This window comes from Mus caroli, unplaced genomic scaffold, assembly GCF_978045245.1.
Source record: "Mus caroli unplaced genomic scaffold, Mus_caroli_1 scaffold_9, whole genome shotgun sequence".
NCBI lineage: Eukaryota > Metazoa > Chordata > Mammalia > Rodentia > Muridae > Mus > Mus caroli.
This window is the reverse complement of record NW_028227264.1, coordinates 79,453,658-79,474,854: the sequence shown is the minus strand read 5'-3', so window position 1 is coordinate 79,474,854 and position 21,197 is coordinate 79,453,658. Positions and strand designations below refer to the sequence as shown.

The 21,197-nt window shown below is 55.3% G+C and overlaps 1 protein-coding gene across 1 annotated transcript; it reads left to right on the top strand.

Moving 5' to 3' along the window:
- The first annotated feature begins 10,073 nt into the window (after positions 1–10,073).
- On the top strand, positions 10,074–20,939 carry Mknk2 (MAPK interacting serine/threonine kinase 2). The gene is made up of 14 exons (XM_029482731.2): positions 10,074–10,166; positions 10,350–10,466; positions 14,255–14,342; positions 14,433–14,534; positions 14,614–14,711; positions 16,285–16,364; positions 16,556–16,629; positions 16,855–16,959; positions 17,043–17,098; positions 17,213–17,308; positions 17,536–17,730; positions 18,122–18,286; positions 18,603–18,646; positions 18,927–20,939. The coding sequence occupies exons 2-14, from the start codon at positions 10,416–10,418 to the stop codon at positions 19,150–19,152; spliced, it is 1,380 nt and encodes a 459-aa protein (XP_029338591.1). The 5' UTR covers positions 10,074–10,166; positions 10,350–10,415; the 3' UTR covers positions 19,153–20,939.
- Positions 20,940–21,197: the final 258 nt, after the last annotated feature.

Sequence of the window (21,197 nt, the reverse complement as noted above, 5' to 3'; positions counted from 1 at the left end):
TTCTAGGGGGGCTCCATCCTGACTGTCCACGCTCCCTGCCCCTCACTGGGGGATTCTAGGTGGGGCTCCATCCTGACTGTCCACGCTCCCAGGCCCCTCACTGGGGGATTCTAGGTGGGGCTCCATCCTGACTGTCCACGCTCCCAGGCCCCTCACTGGGAGATTCTAGGGGGGCTCCATCCTGACTGTCCATGCTCCCTGCCCCTCACTGGGGGATTCTAGGTGGGGCTCCATCCTGACTGTCCACGCTCCCAGGCCCCTCACTGGGAGATTCTAGGGGGGCTCCATCCTGACTGTCCACGCTCCCTGCCCCTCACTGGGGGATTCTAGGGGGGCTCCATCCTGACTGTCCACGCTCCCTGCCCCTCACTGGGGGATTCTAGGGGGGCTCCATCCTGACTGTCCACGCTCCCTGCCCCTCACTGGGGGATTCTAGGTGGGGCTCCATCCTGACTGTCCATGCTCCCTGCCCCTCACTGGGAGATTCTAGGGGGGCTCCATCCTGACTGTCCACGCTCCCAGGCCCCTCACTGGGGGATTCTAGGGGGGCTCCATCCTGACTGTCCACGCTCCCTGCCCCTCACTGGGGGATTCTAGGTGGGGCTCCATCCTGACTGTCCACGCTTCCTGCCCCTCAGTGGGGGATTCTAGGTGGGGCTCCATCCTGACTGTCCACGCTCCCAGGCCCCTCACTGGGGGATTCTAGGCTGGGCCTTCATGCCAGTCCTCCAGCCCCTCTGATTTAAGTGAAAAGCACACAGTTTGTTTGTTTTTGTTTTGTTTTTTGTCTGTTTGTTTTTCGAGACAGGGTTTCTCTGTGTAGCCCTGGCTGTCCTGGAACTCACTTTGTAGACCAGGCTGGCCTCGAACTCGGAAATCTGCCTGCCTCTGCCTCCCAAGTGCTGGAATTAAAGGCATGTGCCACCACCCCCCGGCCTACAGTTTTGACAGCCGTCTGAATCTCCATGTTCATTTTATGGTTGTAGATCCCAACATTAGAGCAACTTTGTTTAGAATAATCCCCTGCTTAGCCCTTCCAGGTGGTTTGAAACAAGCCTCACTGACTTCCAGTTCATGCTGATCTGATCCTCCTGCTTCTGCCTCCCAAATTGTAAGTTTGCCTTGTGTACCCTGCTGGAGCAGCTGTTGAAGGCATCTCTGCATCTCACCTGTGTGTCCTGAGGCAGCTCTCAGAGGTGTCCCTTGCAATGCTGCTTCTCATTCATAGAGGGCGATGCGGCCTAAGGAAGGAAAGTGCTACTGAGTGCTGGCGAAGCCACTGGGCTGGTCCCCAGCTTCCTCCCTGCCTGGCTTCTCTGGCCTTGAGATGAGTAGCTAGAGCTGAACGGAAGAGCACTTCTTTTTTGTGTCAGACAGGTTAAGGAGAAATGTGATGTACAGGAGCCACGAGTGTCCCAGGTTTGGGATGGAGATGGCCTGTGCCTATCACATGGTCGGATGACCTACTTCACTAAGTAATACTGTTGACAGGTACTGTCTTTCCCAAAATCCGAGGTTTTGTAGGTCTTCATTTGAAAGTCAGCCTGTGTTCAATCAATGAGGTTACAGTGACCCATGCTAGAAATCACAGATGCCACCCTGGGTAAGGGGACATGAGCACCCTATCCCGTCACCTCCCCAGTAGATATGATACCCTGAGTCTGGATTTGCCTCTTTTGGGCAGTTCCTGTCATGGAGTCCTCCACTGTGTGGCCCTTTTTATCTGGTATTGTCACTGAGCAGCCTGAATTCAATGCCCCTCAATGTCTTTTCTGGAATGACACCCAGGCTGTGGCAAGGGCACCTGGCCTGGCCTTGATTGGCAGGATCTAGCCTTGGTACACACTGTGTGTCTAGTGTGGGTGTTTTAGGTGACCCTTCTGATGGCCCAAAGGCCACCTGGGGTGCATGGCCCATGTTACTAGATGTTTCTGTGACCACTGCTTTGTTTACCCTGGGATACTTACAGGGACACTGTCCCCAACATGTCCCCAGAGAAGGTAAGGCCACTGGAGCACCAACACACAGCCTTCTCCAGCATCCAGTTACTCGAGGACACAGAATCAGGCAGGCCCTGTCACCTCCATGCCTCCTCCACCCAGCCCACACACAGTGTCCTTTGGGTTGTTGGGAACCTGGCTGTGTAGTCAGGCACCAATGCCTGCTATAGTCTTAGTCTCAGTATGTGACAGGCCTGTGGCCCAGTCCCAACTCAGGCATCTGACCCAGATCACCAGAGAGATCCTCTGTGTTCAGCCCTCTGAATCTCCTGACCCATAGCCCGTGTCCCAGGCTAGCCACATCACTGTTACCCTGGATGAGGCTAAGGACTGTGAATGGTGTTGGTTTGTCCTGTTGCCTAGACATAGCAAGATGCCAGCCAGTGACAAGGATTCGGGCCCCTGGGGCATCTAACAAGACAGATCAGTGCTGTCCACCATCCTATGTCACTCACTGGTCACCCTTGGGATGACCAGATGAAGGATGGAAGAGGTGTGCAGCTGTTTCCACCATCCAGCTCCAGGCTGCTGTCTCTGCACACTGGAGCTCTGCTCGTCTGACGCTGATCCCACCCACCCACTTCTGTCTTGAGGGCTCTGCCAACTCCAGGGACCTCCCATGAACCGTGTGTCCTGTGTCCAGCTCATGCTCCCTGAGTAGTGTGTTCTGGATGCCCTCTCCATAGCTGAGTGTTGTCAATTGACCTTACTGTACATTTCTAGAAATGTAGAGATTTATTTATTATGTCGGACAAGGTGGCACATGTCTTTAATCCCAGCACTCAAGAGGCAGAGGCAGGCAGATTTCTGAGTTTGAGGCCAGCCTGGTCTACAGAGTGAGTTCCAGGACAGCCAGGGCTATATAGAGAAACCCTGTCTTGAAAACAAATTTTTCGTTTTGTTTTGTTTTTTAAGACAGGGTTTCTCTGTGTAGCCCTGGCTGTCCTGGAACTCACTCTGTAGACCAGGCTGGCCTTGAACTCAGAAATCCACCTGCCTCTGCCTCCCGAGTGCTGGGATTAAAGGCATGTGCCACCACTGCCCAGGGAAAACAAAATTTAAAAAAATTTTTTTTTTTTTTGGTTTTTCGAGACAGGGTTTCTCTGTGTAGCCCTGGCTGTCCTGGCACTCACTTTGTAGACCAGGCTGGCCTCGAACTCAGAAATCCGCCTGCCTCTGCCTCCCGAGTGCTGGGATTAAAGGCGTGCGCCACCACGCCCGGCTAAATGTTTTATTTTTAAGTTGTGTGCAAGCATAGGCGGCAGTAAATCCCCAAAGCCAGACCCGTGGGTGGCTTTGATTCACCAGTGCAAGGACTAGGAACTAAACTCAGGCCCTGTGAGAGCAGTATGCGTTTTCTTCTCATCAACATTTAAAAAATATTATATATGAGTTGTATGCCTACATGTGTGTCTGTGCAACATGTGTGTGCCCAATGTGTACTGAAGGCAGGAGAGGCCATCGAATCCGCTGGACCTGACAGTACAGGAGGCTGTGAGCTGCCCTGTGCTTCTGGTGTTGTGGGGGATCCACCAGAGATTACTCAGACACAGGTTTTAGCAGACAAAGTCTTTATGGGCCAGTGACTGCACTACAGTCTCTCTGTGTGTAGAGCCCAGTATAGCCTGGAGCCTTTCTCAGGGTGAGTTTTTAAGCACAAAACCACATCCTGAGGCGATATACCTCAGTTAGCAAGAACAGTTACCCAGATACGGAACTACAGAAGCTAAAAAAAAACCAGGTTAGTACTTGAGAGACTTTCCCCTAACTACAGGCCTTGACGGGTTGGGCCTCTGCTTTAGTTTTGAACTGAGCAGTACTTCCATAATGGAGTCAGATGTGCTAAGGTCTGAGGCCTGTTACATTGGGAGTCTTCTGCGAGAACAGCCAGCATTTTTAATCATGAACCATTTCTCTAACCCTCCAGTTAAAATTACAAAATAAAGCCGGGCTATGGTGGCACACGCTTTAATCCCAGCACTCAGGAGGCAGAGGCAGGCAGATTTCTGACTTCAAGGCCAGCCTGGTCTACAGAGTGAGTTCCAGGACAGCCAGGGCTATACAGAGAAACCCTGTCTCGAAAAAAACAAAAAAAAATTATTTTATTTTATTCTTTTTGTTGTTGTTTTTAGTTTTAGTTTAGTTTTGTTTTTGTTTGTTTGTTTGTTTGTTTGTTTTTGAGATAGGATCTTATTCTGTAGACCAGGCTGGCCTCGAACTCAGAGACCCACCTGCCTCTGCCTCCTGAGTATTGGGACTAAAGGCTTAAAACAATTTTATTAAGATGTTTTATTTATTTATTTATTTATTTATTTATTTATTTAATTTATAAGAGTACACTGTAGCTGTCTTCAGACACACCAGAAGAGGGCGTCAGATCCCATTACAGATGTTTTTTTTTTTTTTTTTAAAGATTTATTTATTTATTATATGTAAGTACACTATAGCTGTCTTCAGACACACCAGAAGAAGGTGCCAGATCTCGTTACGGATGGTTGTGAGCCACCATGTGGTTGCTGGGATTTGAACTCTGGACCTTCAGAAGAGCAGTCGGGTGCTCTTACCCACTGAGCCATCTCACCAGCCCTACAGATGGTTTTGAGTCACCATGATCGTTTCTGGGAGTTGAACTCTGGACCTCTGGAAGAGCAGTCAGTGCTCTTGACTGCTGAGCCTTTGTGTGTGTGTGTGTGTGTGTGTGTGTGGTGTGCAGTGGTTAAGAGCACTAGTTGCTCCTGCAGAGGTCCAGGATTTGGTTCCTGGAACCTGCACTGACCAGTTCACACCCTCCTCTGACTCCAGCTCCAGGGGACCTAACACCCTCTTCTAACTTCCATCTTCTCTGGGCACCTGCACACACGTGGCATACAGTCAGACACACGTGCTTACAAATAAAAAAACATTTAAAATTAAATTAACTAATAGATGAGTATGGTGGTGCACCCCTTTAATCTCATCACTCAGGAGGCGGAGGCAGGTGGATCTTTTTAAGTTCAAGTCCAGCCTAGTCTAGAGGGTGAGTTCCAGGACAGCCAGAGTGAAACACACACACACACACACACACACACACACACACACACACAAATACACACAGCCTGTCTTTAAAAAAAACCAAAAAAACCCAAAAAAAACCCAAAACAATAAAAGTAAATACAAAACTTACTTTGGGGAAATGAAGTTGAAGTTCAGTTCTGAAGTCTCTTGGTTTGATCTTCTGCACCCCCATAAACCGGGTGTTCTGGTGTAACCAACCCCAGTGCTTAGGAGGTGGATGTAGGAGATTGATGGAAAAATCCCATCTAAAAAAATCCAAAAGGAGAGGAGAAATGTAGGCTTGGGGGACCCAAGATTAAGCCAGGAGCCACCCAGTCATGTGAAGAATGGTGTGAGGTTTAGCCTGCCATGTTGACTCCCAGTCCCCAGCTCATACCCTGGTCCTTTGGCAGACCTGCTGACCTCAGAATCAGTCAAGTCAGCCACCTTCTTTAAGAGTGGCTAACGCCGGGTGGTGGTGACGCACGACATGCCTTTAATCCCAGCATTTGGGAGGCAGAGGCAGGTGGATTTCTGAGTTCGAGGCCAGCCTGGTCTACAAAGTGAGTTCCAGGACAGCCATGGCTATACAGAGAAACCCTGTCTAAAAAAAAAAAAAAGAAAGAAAAAAGAGTGGCTAAGGATGCTCAATTAGAACAACTTAACTGGCGAGAGTTGGCTCTGGGCCTCTCTAAGCCCCTATTGGCCCAGCAGCTGGGCCCCACATTCACAGAACTAGAGGTCTGGAATGGCCCGAGCACATGTGTTGCCTGGCAACTGCTGACTTCTTGGTTTCAAGGACTGCAGGTTGGCTTGTAGACCAGGGTGGCAGGGCACGTGTCTATTGTACCTTCCGGGAGACCTGTTACAGTCAGGGGGCAGGGACATCAAGCCAGGATCCACCTCTTGCTAGCTGTCTCAGTTCTTCCTCTATGGCCTGGGCTCAGTGTGGCCAGGCCAACTGCAACAAGTGATTACCAGTTTAGGAGCCAAAATCGGTCATCTTATGTGTGACTAGAAGTCACAAGTCTGACAAGGGTTAAAAAATAAGGCCAGCATGGCTGGGCTGGGCTTTTCCTGTGGCTGGCTCTGGTGCTTGTCCCTGTGTGGAGAGACCTGCACCTTGGTTCCTCCCTCTTCCCCTTTAATCTCCTGACTCTGCTGTGAGCCTCTGTCTCCCTTTGAGGAGGAGCCCACAGTGACACTGGGCTCCCAATGATCCATGACGGTCCCCAGCTCAAGTTTCTTGGCTCAGGCTGCAGGAGGTGAGGTGGCACACCCCTCTCAGTGCCTCACAGCAAAAATTACAGTCCCCATGCAAACTCCAGGTTCTAATGTGTTCTAGGTCCCTGCCAGCAAGGACCCAGTAGCCTCCCGAAGCCACCGGTGTCCTCGGGACTTTGTCAGAGGAGGCAGGGAGGACATGGGACTGACCAGTGACTGGTTCACCAGTCACTAGGACAAGGTGCTGGCTTTGAACAAATTACTGAGCCAGTCCTTCCCAGCTGCACTGTACAGCCTTGTAACTCCCTTAGGGACAGTGAGTGCAGAGTTGGACTCCAAAAGAGGTGGGTCTTGTGTGGTGTGATCTGGTGAGGACAGGGCCCTAAGGCTGCCATGATGTTCACAGCGGTCAGACCTGACAGCCATAACTCCCTGGCCACACCCACTGCTCCCAGGCTTCTCCCAACCCCCAGCATAGGACACTGACAGGACCAGGTTCTGTCCATACTCTGCCCAGTGACTGGAGACAGTGAAGTGGCAAGTTTGGCTTGCTTGCATGCCTGTCACCCCACATGGGCCCACTCGTTAGGGGCACAGTGCTGGATGAGTGCTCTGCCTGGAGGCTCAGAATACATTTACCAAATTCTACTATCTCAGCCCTAGGTGGTTATTCTGAGTGCTAGGTTGTGGGCTCTTCCCAAACCTCCTTGGTGTCCATGGGTCTGTATGGGGTCCCCTGAGACTGGTGTGACAGCTTTACCCCTCCCCCAAGGGTATGTGGGGGGTTGCAGCAGTCCTAGCACCTGCTCCACAAAGCTGCCAAAGGCACGATTCTAGCTTGCACTTATGGTTGTGGACAGAATGCTGAAACCAAGGGAAGAGAAAATAGCACACATGGAGGGGCGATGGGAACAGAAAGCAGGCAACACAGCCAGATAACCGAGGCTGGGAGAATGTGATGGCCATTCCTGTCACTCCAGAGTAGCGATGGCTGGAGCCATGGGAAGCTTGACACTAGACTGAGAGCAAAATCCCTGTCTCAAAACAAATCAAAACAAAAGGTGCTGGGGGCGTGGTCACAGGCGGAGCCCCCGTCTAGAATCCCCCAGTGACGCGCTGGGGGCGTGGTCAGGGAGGAGCCACTGCATAAAAACCCTCCAGTGAAGGGCTTTGGGGCGTGGCTCAACAATGAGTTCTGCCCTAGCAGGTGGAAAGGTCTGGGTTCTGTTCCTAACTCGCTGGCAAGGAAGGAAAGAGACCGGAGGAGCCAGCCTGCTAGGAATTGGGCCAAGCGAGAAGCTGAGGCTGTTGGCCTGGGGCCCCACCTCACTTCCTGTTTTTCTTCCCTCTGTAAGATCTCCCTAAGAATCTGCTTGAACCTACAGCTCTGGTGGTCCCAGTTGGGCCTAACACCTTGGACAGTCCTGAGCCCTTTCCAAGGTTGGCCATGTCCCCTGGGAACCCGGGGTTGGGGGTAAGCTTAGGACCACCTTTCCTGACTGTCCTGGCCATGTCTATCCTTCACTCGGGCTAGACCAACCCCTCACCTGGCCAGCCAAGCCTAGTCTGTAAAGACAGGGGAAACAGAGGGTATCACACGGGCTTCCTGCAGGCATCCCTTGCCAAAGAGCCAGTGACATCCTCCTGGGGCAGAGGCTGAGCCAGTAGGGGAAGTCAGGCCTTCCTGTCACCCCAGCTCCCAACCCCCACACTGGGAGGCCTCTGAGAGTCCCACACCACTGGAAGCCTAGCTTGTAAACAGGCGGCTGGAGGGAGAGACTTGACAGCAGGTTGGCAGCTTGCCTGGGCACGGCAGGGCAGGGTTGAGTGAGCAGCTCCCAGGCCCTGCCTGGTGCCTACAGGGTGAACATCCCCTTCCTGTTCCTACGGCTGCCCTTTTGAGATAAAAGTGTGGTAAAAGGCGGCTCCCTCTGAGTAACCCTGTAGACTCCAGGTGGCCACTTGCAAGTTGGAAGACATACTTGGCTGTCAGACTCACAGAACTTTTTGTACAGAGTGTGTGCAGGGCAGGGGCCACACATCCCAGTTCTGAAGGTTTAGCCTCGTGACTGGTAAGGACTCCAGGAAGAAGTAACCTGTGTCAAGTACAGTTTCCTATCCCCTGAGCTTCCCTGGTTTCCCTATTTCTAACAGGGCACAGGAGGCAGTCTCAGGACAGGTCTGGATTAGGGCACAGAACTCACACCTTTAACGAGGGCTTTGTAATTTGGCTTTTCTTCCCAGCATCTGAACTAAGTTGCAGGAAACAAAATAGATTAGGGCTATTTGCTGCCATCAGTGTGAACGGCTGACCCAGGTGGGCCATGCTTGAATGTGGGTGTAGTGTTTTATTTGAATTGTTAGCCTGAGATAGGATCTGGCTAGGTAGCCCCAAGCTACAGAGACAGGCTGGCCTCCGTGAACACACACACACATGCTACAGCTAGCCACAGGTAGAAGCTATTTCTCTTACATGTGTCCCAGGAATGGGCTCAGGTTATATTTGGTGGCAAACTCCTTTAACAGCTGAGTAGAGACCCTTGTTTGAGTCTGACAGGAATTGATCCCTGACGGCCTTGAACTGAAGTTCTATCCCCTGCCCAAATCTGTCCAGGTAATGAACCTTGTACAGGCATGACAATCTGAATTAGAGACAAACATTTCTGCCAATGCAATCACTAACGATGACAATGAGGCTCAGGAGTCAGACAGAGGACTCATAAGTTAAGCCAAACTTTTACTCTTACAGAGAACCCAAGGTACAGCCCAGCACCCACATCAGGCATCGTGTAATTTCACCTCTCTTCTGACTTTCCAGGCACCTGTATGCATAAGGCACACACACTCACACAGACGAGGACCTGTGTGAGAGCACACAAACACACAAAGAACTGCTTGAGGTTCATGAGGCTCCAGCCTCAGTGGAGGGTGGTGGTAAAAACTGGTAGACAAACTACCCTGAAGAGGGAAAACAACCTCTTTGTGCACGGAAGCAGCCGAGGCAGCAGGCACAACGCAGTCTGACTGTATCCGAACCTGAATCGGGGATCCTAGCCCCTTCTTGTCCCAGCTATCCCCACCGAGGGCTTCAAAGGACCCAAGAGGTTCAAGAAGGATTCATCACGGATTGCAGAGCTGAAGCACAGGCCAAGGGCATCAATATTCAGTAAAATTAGGGCTGGCTTGCCCTCCTTCGGCAGCTGACCATGGCACCCGGCTCAAGGACAGGGAGCAGAACCTGCAGCGCGCAAGCCAGCGGGCCAACTGTGACACAGGAGAAGGCGGCCTCACGGCCCAAACCGAAGCCTTCAGTACCCTTCTGCGCAGGCGCAGGCGACTCGAGACGCTGGTCACCAGCCTCCCCACACAGTCCCCTCCCACCCCCCCAGCCAGGTCACGCGGCTGCAAGTCGAGTATCTTTCCACGCTCCGCCCCCACAGTGGGAGTGCGCAGCCGCACTTGAAGCTTCGCGCCCCACTTCCCTCGGAGTCTCCCCTTCCCCCTGCCAGCTCGAAGTGCGCAGCCGCGTTTAGAGTCGCCAACACGCTCGCTGCGCAGCTCCACTCCGCTAAGCTCCGCCCCTTAAGCGGGAGCGCGCAGCCGTATTCTGCATTCCCCGGCGTGCTCTTCTTGCAGCGGCCTTTGACGCTCCTGGAAGCTCCGCCTCCTCTGTTCCCTGAGAAGGGCGGAGACTGGCGCGGAGGGGCGGGGCAACTTCGGGACCGCGCCTATAAAGGTGGCCGCGCCGGCCGCGCGCGCGGCTCCTCTCGGCGGCAGCGGCCCAGTGGAGGGGTCCGCGGTGGCGGTGGTGGCGGTGGTGGTGGCGGCGGCGGCGGCGGCGGCGGCAGGGGTGGCTGTGGCGGCGCTGTTCCCCGCGCAGTCCTCGGAGCGGGGTCCGGGCTGTGATAGGTGAGGTGACGGCGCTGCGACCCCCGGCCGGTGTCCGACCCCGGTGAGCGCGGCGCCAAGGGCGACATTCTCCGAGGGAGGAAGGAAGCCCGAGCCAGGCGCGGGAGCTCCGCCGAGCCCCGGCCGCCTCCGCCCGGCCGAGCGCCTCTCTCAGCCTCGGTCCTTTGTCTCCTCCGCCCGCAGGGTCGCCTCCCAAGCCGCCCCCCGGGCCCCGCGTCCCCTCCCCCGCTGGTGGGGCCCGGACTGAAGATGGTGCAGAAGAGAACAGCCGAACTTCAGGGCTTCCACCGTTCGTTCAAGGTGAGGGGTCCTATCCGGGGGTCCCATTGCAGTGACGGGTGCGACGGAGGAGCAGAGCCTACTCGGGAGGCTGGTGCAGGGCCTGGGAGGGGTGCTTGCATTGGACTTTTGTGCTGGAGGTGGTGGGGGTCAGCAGGCCGCAGCCCTGTCCCCATCCTCCTAGTAGCTCTCTGTTCTAAGACCCCCACCCCACCCCCAGGCTTGCGATTGGTGGCTCTGTGTCCCTTGCAGTTAGCCCGATCACAGTCGTCTGTTTCTGTGTGTGATCCTAGGCAAATGGAGTGTTTCTGTTCCTTGCAACTTCCAGGCCTGTCTTGTGCTGGTTGGGAGAGTCAGTAAGCTGCAGCCTTGCTTCTAGCTGCCTACTAACTCTTCATGAACTGCCCCAGGCTCCCCTGTGATCTGTGGCTGTGTCCCTAGCAGTTTCTCAGCCCGGGCTTTCCTACCTCTGTATGTGGTCTCTGGTGGACTTTACATTTGTTTCCTGCAGTGTGTGCTTGTTGCAGGCTACAACCTGTCCCTGGCTGCCTAGTAGCTCTCTCTTCCAGGACCCACTCCCACCACTGATTGGTGGCTCTATGTCCCTCACCATCAGCCTGATCTCAGTCTTATGCTCCCCACCCACTTCCTGTATGTGATCCCACACTTTCTGTGTCCCCCCCAGGTTGGCCTTGTTCTGGATGAGAGTACGTCAGCAGGTCATAGCTCTCTCTTTTGTGAGCTCCCCTAGGTTGGCTTGTGGTCAGTGGCTGGATGTTCCTTGCAGTCTCTCAGCCCCGTCTCCCCTACTTCTGTGTATATAGTTCCAGGGAAACCCTGTATCTGTCCACTGTAGTCTCAAGCTGGTTGGTTGGTTGGGATCAGAGGGCCTGAAGCCTTGTTGGGGAAACCCTTTGGCACATGGGTGTGCTTTGCCCCACTGCAACCTCCACACTTGGTGGTGGCCTGTGGAGACCTTCCCTCAAGACACCCCAGGCCCAAAGTGTTATTTCTTATCAGAACAAGAAGTTTCTATAGTGTTATTAAAGGTGGCTGATTGAGTCTTACCTTAGATGAGTGTATCTGGGGGTGGTGGAGGTGGGCAGGGTGCTAGGCAGAGCCCCCTACTTGGGGCCTGGCCTAAAGGACGCAGTGATGTCAGCCTGCCCACCCCACCCAGAAGGCTGGATTATGTAATGGCTTCCTGGGGCAGGGACCTGTTGCCCTGTAGAGAAGGCAAGAGTGTGTATGTGTGTGCCTGCACCCCTGTGGGAGGGGCATGCAGATAGGGAAGAATTCCCAGGCCTGTCCAGCCAGTGCCCCTGGCCAACTGCCCCACCCCTGCCCCAAATGCCTGTTATCCTTGGCCAGCTTGCTTTGGGGCTGAGCAGGAACGAGAGATGGACCCAAGAATGTCACCTATAGTGTTTTTTTTTTGCCCTCCTGGGGCTTTGCTTGAACCTAGAGGGTCAGCAAGGCCGCCAAAGCAAACCCTGGCTTTCTGGATGGTTCGAGCCGCCTCCTGCCAGGCCTGCTGACTCAAGGCCCTCAGCCAGACCCAGGGGAGGCTGGCTGGACCAGACTGGACTGCCCACACAGCACTTGGGACTGCAAGCTGCCCTCTGCGTGGCCACTGTGGGGCTCTGCACTGAGCTGTTAGGCAGCCTTGTAGGTGGCCAGGGACTGGTACCTCGACTCCCTCCTGGGACCCCACCCTATGAGGCTACTTCTGGAAGCCAGACTACCGCTCCTCAGGTAGCCTCAGTCTGCAGCTAGGCAGATAGCACACACACCCACCAGGCCGCCTGCTTTATTACCTGGGTTTCTGGTTTTCTTTCTGGAGTTTTAAGAGGTACTGGTGATGGAGTCTGGGGCCTCATGCCTGCCAGACAGGTGCTCTATGAACTCAGCTAGAGCCCAGCCCTGTTTTCCTGTCTTTAATGTGCAAGCTGGGAGACTGTAAGCTAGCCCTTAGGGATCTCCCTGAAGGGTGTGCTCCAGCCAGCCAATCCCTGTGCTAGGTTCTGGCTGTCCCATGTGTCCCAGTCTTCAGCTAGGGGAACAATGACTGTAATGTCAGAGGTTCTACTGGACCCCTGTCACCCTTGTAAGGTTCCCAGAGCTGGGGACAGCTGCCTCCCTTCCCTGTCTCTCATGACAGTACACCTAGAGGAAGGTCAGCAGGCTGTGGTCATGGAGCAGGTGCCCTGGCTAGCCTTTGGTCTCAAACCTGGTTTACCTCCCCTTCCATAGCTCACCAACCCCCCACCTTGTGTGGTGCAGGTTGATGTCCAGACCTTGCAGGCAGCGAGTTTTATCAGAGCACTGGGGTTGTGTGCCCTGTTCCCCATTTTCCTGCTAGGGTGTCCCCTTTTGTGCCAGTCTCCTAGTAGCGATTCTCTGTTCTGGGAGCAGAACAGCTTACAAGGTGTACCAATGTTGCTCTCTGGCTGTGTGCTGCTGGTCTCCAGGTATCTGGCCCCTTCTGCTGTAGCCCCTTGGAGTCTCCCTAGGGTTTTGTCGAGAGACTTTTCTCCCAGATAACCCTCTTGTCAGCCCCTCCCGCTGTGGATATTAAGACAGGGGTGATTTAAACCACGTTCCCCACACCCACCTGCAGCCCATGCCTTGTTCTCTGGGTGGGTTATTCCCTCTAAAGCTAGAGTTTGCCTTAGTCTCCCAGCTTGCGCACTACACCGGGGTGCCAGCAGCAGCCATCATGAGGAAGTGTTTTGTTTCAGCATGCTCCTGTTCAAACCAGGTTTCTCTGGCCTTCAGCTCCCACCTCTCCTGAGCAGTCTTAAGGTCTTCCACATATCTGGCAGCTGGGTCCTTTGGTGTCCTACTTGAACTATAAGTATGAATTTGAACCCTGGCCGCCCAGAGAAGGACCTTTAGACATTGCAGGTTATGGACTGGGCATAGCCCTGCACACTCATACCATTGGGTGCCTTGTATGTGAGCCCCTTACCAGTGGCTACGTGTACCAAATTGGTGGCCCCTGGAGTAGGCAGTCCTCCAGAGATAGAAGGCTTTGGATACACAGAGCAAATTGAAAGGGTCCCTGCCCCTGACCTCCAGAGCCTCTCCACAGTCAGGTACTGCATTTACATTCCCTGAGAGGTTGCAACATAGGGAGGAGAAGTGGTGTTGTCCCCTGCTACAGGGAAACTGAGGCCCAAAAACCAAGGGTGTGGCCCTGAGATAACCTAGGAGGCTGTGGGAAAACAAGCTGGCAGCCCTGCCCCAGGCTCTCCTGCCAATGCCCCCACCTTTGATCCCACGCCTGTCCCTTAGGTCAGCCCTCAGTCAGCTGGCTGGACAGGCGTTCCCATGCTACCCATGAACAGATGAGGCAGGCCATGTGGTTTAGACTTCCTGTCAGTCAACCCCAGGCTGGAGAGGAAGGTCACGTTCCCCAGTCAGGAGACAGGATCCCTTGGTGTGGTGGGCATGACTGGGTCGTTCTCTGTGGGGTGTCCCTGGCCTCCTCCTACCCCATACTAGTAACAGGAGCAGGTGACAGCCACATGGCCCACTGTCTCCTAGTAAAACTCCTGAGTCAGTATTCTATGGACTCCAAGGGACTCTGCCTCCCTTCCACAGTTCTGTGCCACTGAGGCTCTGAGATGCTCCTGTGAAGCCTCCGTGCTGGGTGAGGAGCAGCCGTAGCCTGCTGCAGCCTGCGTGCCTGTAGGGCAGCCAGCTGCTCTTGCTCTCAGCACTGTGACGGGGTGATCGTTTATACAGGTTGCTGCACATTTGGGGCATTCTGACAGAACCACCCTGAACATGTTCCCCTTCAACAGGGGCAGAATCCTTTCGAGCTGGCCTTCTCCTTAGACCCCGCCCAGCACGGGGACTCTGACTTCAGCCCACAGTGTGAAGCCCGACCTGGTGAGCATCCAGGAGGTAGACTGGACATGGGGTCTCTGGGGAAGTAGACTAAGGCAGACTACATACCATCTGGGTCTCTCTTCTCTACAGACATGCCTTCCAGCCAGCCCATTGACATCCCAGATGCCAAGAAGAGAGGCCGAAAAAAGAAGCGCTGTCGCGCTACTGACAGCTTCTCAGGCAGGTTCGAAGGTGAGCTGCAGAGAGCTGCCAACTCCTCTGGGGAAGGGACACTGGGCTACAGTCCCTTACCTCTCCACTCGCATTCCAGATGTCTATCAGCTGCAGGAGGATGTGCTGGGGGAAGGTGCTCACGCTCGTGTGCAGACCTGTGTCAATCTCATCACCAACCAGGAATATGCTGTCAAGGTAAGCTGGGGTCTGCCCCTAGAGGCCAGTGGCCTTTGAGTCCCCAGATGACAGCCTCAGAAAACCAGTGTCTAAAAATGGCCCTAAGACTTGTGACTGGCCACCCTGGGAATCCAGGTCAGACCTAAAGTCATAGAAAGGCACAATGACAGCTGGCCCTTGATCACTCCATGTTCTGGAGGCTAGCAAGCCCTAGCATGGCTATCAAGAACTGGAAACTTATGTCAGAGGCCATGCTGGCCCACCTGTCCCTAAGGCTGGGCCTCTGCCTCTAAGGGTGACTGGCCTAACCAAGGCTTACAAACCGATGCAGGTCCCCAAGAGAGTCCTGTGTGCCTTTGCCACTCCTGTATATACCTAGAGCCTTGCCGGGCCCTGGTGTAGCCTTCTGACCCTGTAGGGCCAACCAGTCACCCTCACGACCAGGGAAGCCTGGTGCCTGTCAGGGTGGGGCTGCTGCTCTGGATAGTGGCTTCCCAGTCTGAGGGTAACAGGGAGAAGCAAAGGGAAGAGTCGTTTGGAAGTTAGGGTGTCGGAGCAGTGGTCCCTGTCCCTTCAGCCTTGTCAGAAGGACGGTAACCTGAGCTGTGTTAGCTACATGTGGCTTCCCACTGCTGTGAGCCAGAGTGATGGGTTGCAGGGAACTGGGTGGGGGGGGGGGGGGTTCTGGTATTATCCTCAGTGGTCATTGACACCTGGGGCAGTGAGAGGTGATGACAGCAGCACAGGAGAGTGAGGATGGAGGCTGGGGTGACTGGAGGACATTAAAACCACCCAATGGCATAGATCCCAGAGGGAACCCCAGGGAAGGCCATTCTCTGCCAGGAGGGATAGCGGTTTCTATGGAGCTGTCCCCAGCCTCTACAAGGGTGGGGGTGAAGTATTTTAGTTTGATCTACAGTGTTTGTGCCACCCTCCACATCTGGCTCTTAGTGATGGAAGGCTCCTTGGTGGAACGGGTATTTATTACAAGATAGGCAGGACAGGATCCTGGCAGTGGGAACCTGCCCCTTCCACCTGCAGAGTTAGGGGCAGTCAGGGTGTCCACCTGGGAAGGGAGAACCAGGGGTCCTGGGACTCCTCTGAGAGCAAAGGTTCTACAAGGACAGTGCTTTCTGGGCCTTCTATGTACCGGGTGCAGTGGAGCTGCTTCTTGAAGTTTGAGACCACTGGTCTAAGCCAAACCTAGGCCCATGGTGCCAGGTGCCCAGTCTGGTCTGGAAAAGAGAAGGCAGATCTTGATGTGGTACCGGCTGGGCCAGCATCCAGGTGGCAGAGTGCCACCTTGTTGCATGGGTCATGTGAGAGCTGAGACTGCTTGGCCCTGCCTTGCTGGGGTAAAGGCAGCAGCTACCTAGTAGAGGGGACTCCTGGGTCAGGGTGGAGACCTGGCTGCTTCCTCTCTCTTTACCTGAACTACCCTGACCATGCTAACACTACAGTCTGACTTCTAGCAATTTCCAGGCCCAGGGCATTCACACAGGGTCCAGGTGGCCTGTGGGGGGCTTGCTGACACCTTGCAGGTGGCATCTGGGCAGCTTCTGCAGGTGCCGTGTCCCTCCCTACATTGTAGATCATTGAGAAGCAGCTGGGCCACATCCGCAGCAGGGTGTTCCGGGAGGTGGAGATGCTGTACCAGTGCCAGGGACATAGGTAAGGTGGCCTGCCCAGGCTATCTGGCCAGAGCCCATCACCTCAGCAGGCCACCGGCTGGGTTCAGCCAGGACAACAGGCTTTCTGTGGCCTCATGGCTCCGTGAGGGAGGGTGTCACCTCCCAGGCTGGGCAGCAGGTGCTGAGGGCCTCAGGGTGACTCAGTTTATTTTCCCCCTTCTCCCAACTCAGGAATGTTCTAGAACTGATTGAGTTCTTTGAGGAGGAGGACCGTTTCTACCTGGTGTTTGAGAAGATGCGTGGCGGTAGGTGTACTGGTCAGGTAGGACTTGGGGTGGGAGCTGCAGACCAACAGGAAGTGCCATCCAAGGGCCCCAGCTTTGATGTGGGCACTGGGGCTGTGTACCTTCCTGTCCCAATGGCCACGGCCCAGTATTGGACCCAAGGAAGCCCTGGGGCATCCCTGATGGACTGAGGCAGGGCTAGGAGCTGGCTGGTGGAGGTGACCTAGCTCTCCCTGGCCTGCACAGGATCCATCCTAAGCCACATCCATAGAAGGCGCCACTTTAACGAGCTGGAGGCCAGCGTGGTGGTACAGGACGTGGCCAGTGCCCTGGACTTCCTGCATAACAAAGGTGTGGCAGGGACTGTGGGGCACCCCCCAGGCCTGGTTGCTTTAGAGGTACCCGCCCCTAACCTCCCTGTTCCACCTCGCTAGGCATCGCCCACAGGGACCTAAAGCCAGAGAACATCCTGTGTGAGCACCCCAACCAGGTGAGGCTGCCTGACCAGCACCCCACTCGGGCCCTGCCACTGCCTTCCCCTGCCAGGCATCAGCGATTGGAGCGTGTGCAGGCTGGGTTCCCACACTGCCCATCCCATCCCCAGGTCTCTCCAGTGAAGATCTGCGATTTCGACCTTGGCAGTGGTATCAAACTCAATGGAGACTGCTCCCCCATCTCCACGCCAGAGCTGCTCACCCCGGTGAGGGCAGTAAAGGCGGGGCAGGCAGACACTGGGCTCAGATGCCAGGCCAGCTCTGCAGCTTTCCCCTGCCAGCTTGGCTTTCCGCTTAGCAACAGCTGCTGGTTGGCTGGGCGGGGCTGAGGGTATAGTCAGCGTGTGTCACCTGCTGGTCTGGGGATGCATCAGTAGCCTTTGATTGGCTGGAGCTGCCGTCCCTTCTGACTTGTGCCTGCCCCGCCCCACAGTGTGGGTCAGCTGAGTACATGGCCCCAGAGGTGGTGGAGGCCTTCAGTGAAGAGGCCAGCATCTACGACAAGCGCTGCGACCTGTGGAGCCTGGGCGTCATCCTCTACATCCTGCTTAGTGGCTACCCGCCCTTCGTGGGCCACTGTGGCAGCGACTGTGGCTGGGACCGTGGGGAGGCCTGCCCTGCCTGCCAGGTATGCCCTGCCTGAGTCCCCTCCCCACCCTTCACTAGGCCTTGTTTCTGAGCTCCCTGGGATGAGAAGTGGGGTGCTAAACCAAGGGACCCCCAGGCTCATTTGTTTTTCTTTCAATGAGTGTTCTGCCTGCATGTATGAACATGCACCATATGAGAGCCTGGTGCCTGCTGAGGCCAGAAGTGGGCATTAGGTACCCAGGGAGTGGAGTTAGGAATATGGGCAGCCATGTGGGTGCTAAGAATGAAACTTTGGTCCTCTGTCACCTGTGTGACTGTCTCTATTGTCCCCACACTCTGCCCTGTGCATATCACCTCCCCACCACCCTCCTTAGGCATCTAGATTGGGCCAGGTCTGTTTTGGGGTGACTCTTTCCCACCTCTGCTCCTAGAACATGCTGTTTGAGAGCATCCAGGAGGGGAAGTATGAGTTCCCTGACAAGGACTGGTCCCACATCTCCTTCGCTGCCAAAGACCTCATCTCCAAGCTGCTGGTCCGAGATGCCAAGCAGAGGCTGAGTGCTGCCCAAGTCCTGCAGCACCCCTGGGTGCAGGGGGTAAGCCTTGGGGTCTGAGGAGGAATGCAGGGGTCACCCATACACTCCATCCCAACTCTTGCTAGGCACAGGGTTTCAGAGAAAGCATACAAGAAGGGTCTAGCATTGTGGCTGAGAGTAGTTCCCAGTGGGGCTTGTGAGCCCCCTCCCTGCCCAGCTGAGAACTCAGCCTTCCCTGCATGGCTCACACCCATTCTGGGGACAGTCTGCAGGGGGCATACAGACTGTGTGGGTGGGATCTGTTTATTATGAACACTTGGGCTGGCATTAGCCAGGCCCCTCAAGTGCTTTCTGACCCCCTGACGTCTTCTTGCAGTGTGCCCCAGAGAACACCCTACCGACACCCTTGGTTCTGCAGAGGTGAGGCCTGGGACCTTAGGACATGAATGTGTTTGGGCTTTTATTTTCCTGGGCTGCTAGAGCTCCTAACCCACAGCCCTGCAGTTTCCCAGCAGGTACTTAGCACTGAGCCCCTGGGCCTAAGTGGGGACCAGGCTCCTGAGCACTGTGATGTAGGAGGTGACCCAACAGCACCAGTTTGGTGTCTCAGCTCCTGGAAGGGCTTGCAGTTGGGGTGGACACCTCTGGAGGGCTTCAGAGAAAGATACACTCTTGTGACAGTAACCCATCCTATCCCCAGGAACAGCTGTGCCAAAGACCTCACGTCCTTTGCGGCTGAGGCCATCGCCATGAACCGGCAGCTGGCCCAGTGTGAGGAGGACGCTGGGCAGGACCAGCCTGTGGTCATCCGAGCTACCTCACGCTGCCTGCAGCTGTCCCCACCCTCCCAGTCCAAGCTGGCCCAGCGGCGCCAGAGGGCTAGCCTGTCGGCCACCCCTGTGGTCCTTGTGGGGGATCGTGCATAACCCCCACTAGCTCCTTGTACATATGCCCCTGCCCTGCGGGGCCTGAAGGCTAGGGACCTGGACACCCCACCCCTTGCCATTCCAGGTGCCAGTTCAGCTGGGTCCTCTTGGGGTGTAGGGATCTGTTAGGGGTGTCTCCTTTTCTCCCTGTCCTTCCCCTGCCCTGCCCACTTGGCTTTGTTTTGTTTGTTTTTCTTTGCCGCTATTGAAAGCAAGTGCCCGGAGGAGGGCGGAGGGCTCAGGCCGCCCAGCCTGCACCCCACGATGCTCACCTGCCAACTGTGAAGGTCCTGCCACCTGCGCCCCCACCTCCACTCCAGCCACTCTGCTGTCTTCCAGGGTTGGGGATCCCGCAGGGTCAGCACCCCACACCTCTCCCAGCCCTCAGTGTTGTCAGGGACAGGCCCTCCTGGTGAGCACAGTGGTGGTCACATCTCCTCACCAGAGCACCTTTGGGTCTGGGGTGGGGGCAGGGCTCCCTGTCTTGGATAGAGACCTCTGGGGAGCAGGTGGATGGGGACAGTGCACTTGATTGACCCCTAGTCCCCATCATCCACCTGCAGTGTCCCTTGGAGGGTTGACAATCAGAAACCCCTCCCAGGCTGCTTAGCTCCTTGCCCTGGGACAGACCTACTGCTCCCAACCCCACTTCCCAGGGGCAGAGCTGCACCCAGCTAGCTCTACCACAGCAGGAGAGGTGCTGGACCAGGCTTTCATCAGCAAACATGGGGTTCCCACATGTCTCCCCACCCAGGGCACCTGAGTGCCCCTTCTCAGGGCTCAGCCTGACCATGGCCACGTCCTGCCCCTGAGGTTCCTAAGCTCTCCTAGCTGCTTCTGTTAGCCAGAGCTGAGGCCATACCCAGGGCTCTCACCTTCCTGTTGCCCCCAGAGGGCAGCGGCTCAGGCGTGCCTGCTTTCAGGAAAGGGAGGCTGGGAAGGGATGTGGTGGCCCTGCGGTGCCCAGACCTAACTGCCTGAGGCCTGTAGACTGTTCCTAGCCGAACTACTATGCAATACGAGTTCCCATTTTCTCCATGGCCCTGCTGGTCGGGGGCGGCTGCCAGGGGCCAGGCCACCCTGCCCTGCAACTGCTCAGGTGTCTACAGGGCAGCCCCTGGCCTCAAAAATCCTTGGTCAGGATTGTTTGTCGAGTTTAGTTTAGGCTTCTTTTTTTTTTTTTTTTTTTTTTTTTTAAGAAATAATTTGACTTGCTTCCCTGTTCTTGAAGAGTACTTGAATGTCGGGGTCTGGTGGGTGGGGGCCTGGAACACCCACTGCCCAGCATCCTCCACCCCCTCCTCCGTAGTCTCATAGGATCGTCACAGTGGAGGTGACATGCCTTCTCCAGTCCTGCCCCACCTGCCTCTGTGGACACATTTCCAAAGAACCCCTGGGGGTGGGGGCTCCCCCATCAGTATGACTCAGCTGTTGGCCACCTGAGGACTTGGCCCCCCTGCAGGTTCCTGAAGCAACCTGACTGGGCAGTGAGCAGCATTGACCCCCACACACCCCCAAAACAGGGCTGTGATTTCCTTAGTCCCTCCAAGCCCGACCTGGAGGATGGGTCAGACCCCTTAACTGTGAATGAGACATGATCCTGGGCTGGCTTGGCCACAAACCATGCAGAAATCTAAAAAGCGTGTTGTAGAGTGGGGGACATGCAAGCACTTTTAACTCCATCGTACCAGGTGAACTGACCTCCGGACTCCTTTCCCACCAACTGTCAACGCCAGGATTTTGTATTCTGTTTTGTAAGGATTTAATAAAAGTCATTTAAAAATTTCTGTGCAGTGACAGCAGCAGAGGAGGTCAGCTGCCCGCAGGTCCTGAGTCCTTGGTTCTTTGGACTCCTGCACACCCCTCTGGATGTGTCCCAGGGAGGTGACATCACCAGAGCGGAAACACAAGCCTAAAGAAAAACAAGCATGGGGCAAGGCGGGGACCCGGAGGGGCGTGGCTTCGTTCCCGGAGGAGGGTGGTCTGGGGGCGTGACACTTAGGGTGTGGCTGGATTCCGACTCTTCAGAAGCTTCAGCCTGGCCT

Excerpts from the sequence above, each read along its gene's own strand:
- Mknk2 (XM_029482731.2), top strand. The coding sequence starts at position 10,416 with ATGGTGCAGAAGAGAACAGCCGAACTTCAGGGCTTCCACCGTTCGTTC. Across the intron at positions 14,712-16,284 it reads ACCAGGAATATGCTGTCAAG|ATCATTGAGAAGCAGCTGGG; the intron begins GTAAGCTGGGGT and ends CCTACATTGTAG. Across the intron at positions 16,365-16,555 it reads TACCAGTGCCAGGGACATAG|GAATGTTCTAGAACTGATTG; the intron begins GTAAGGTGGCCT and ends CTCCCAACTCAG.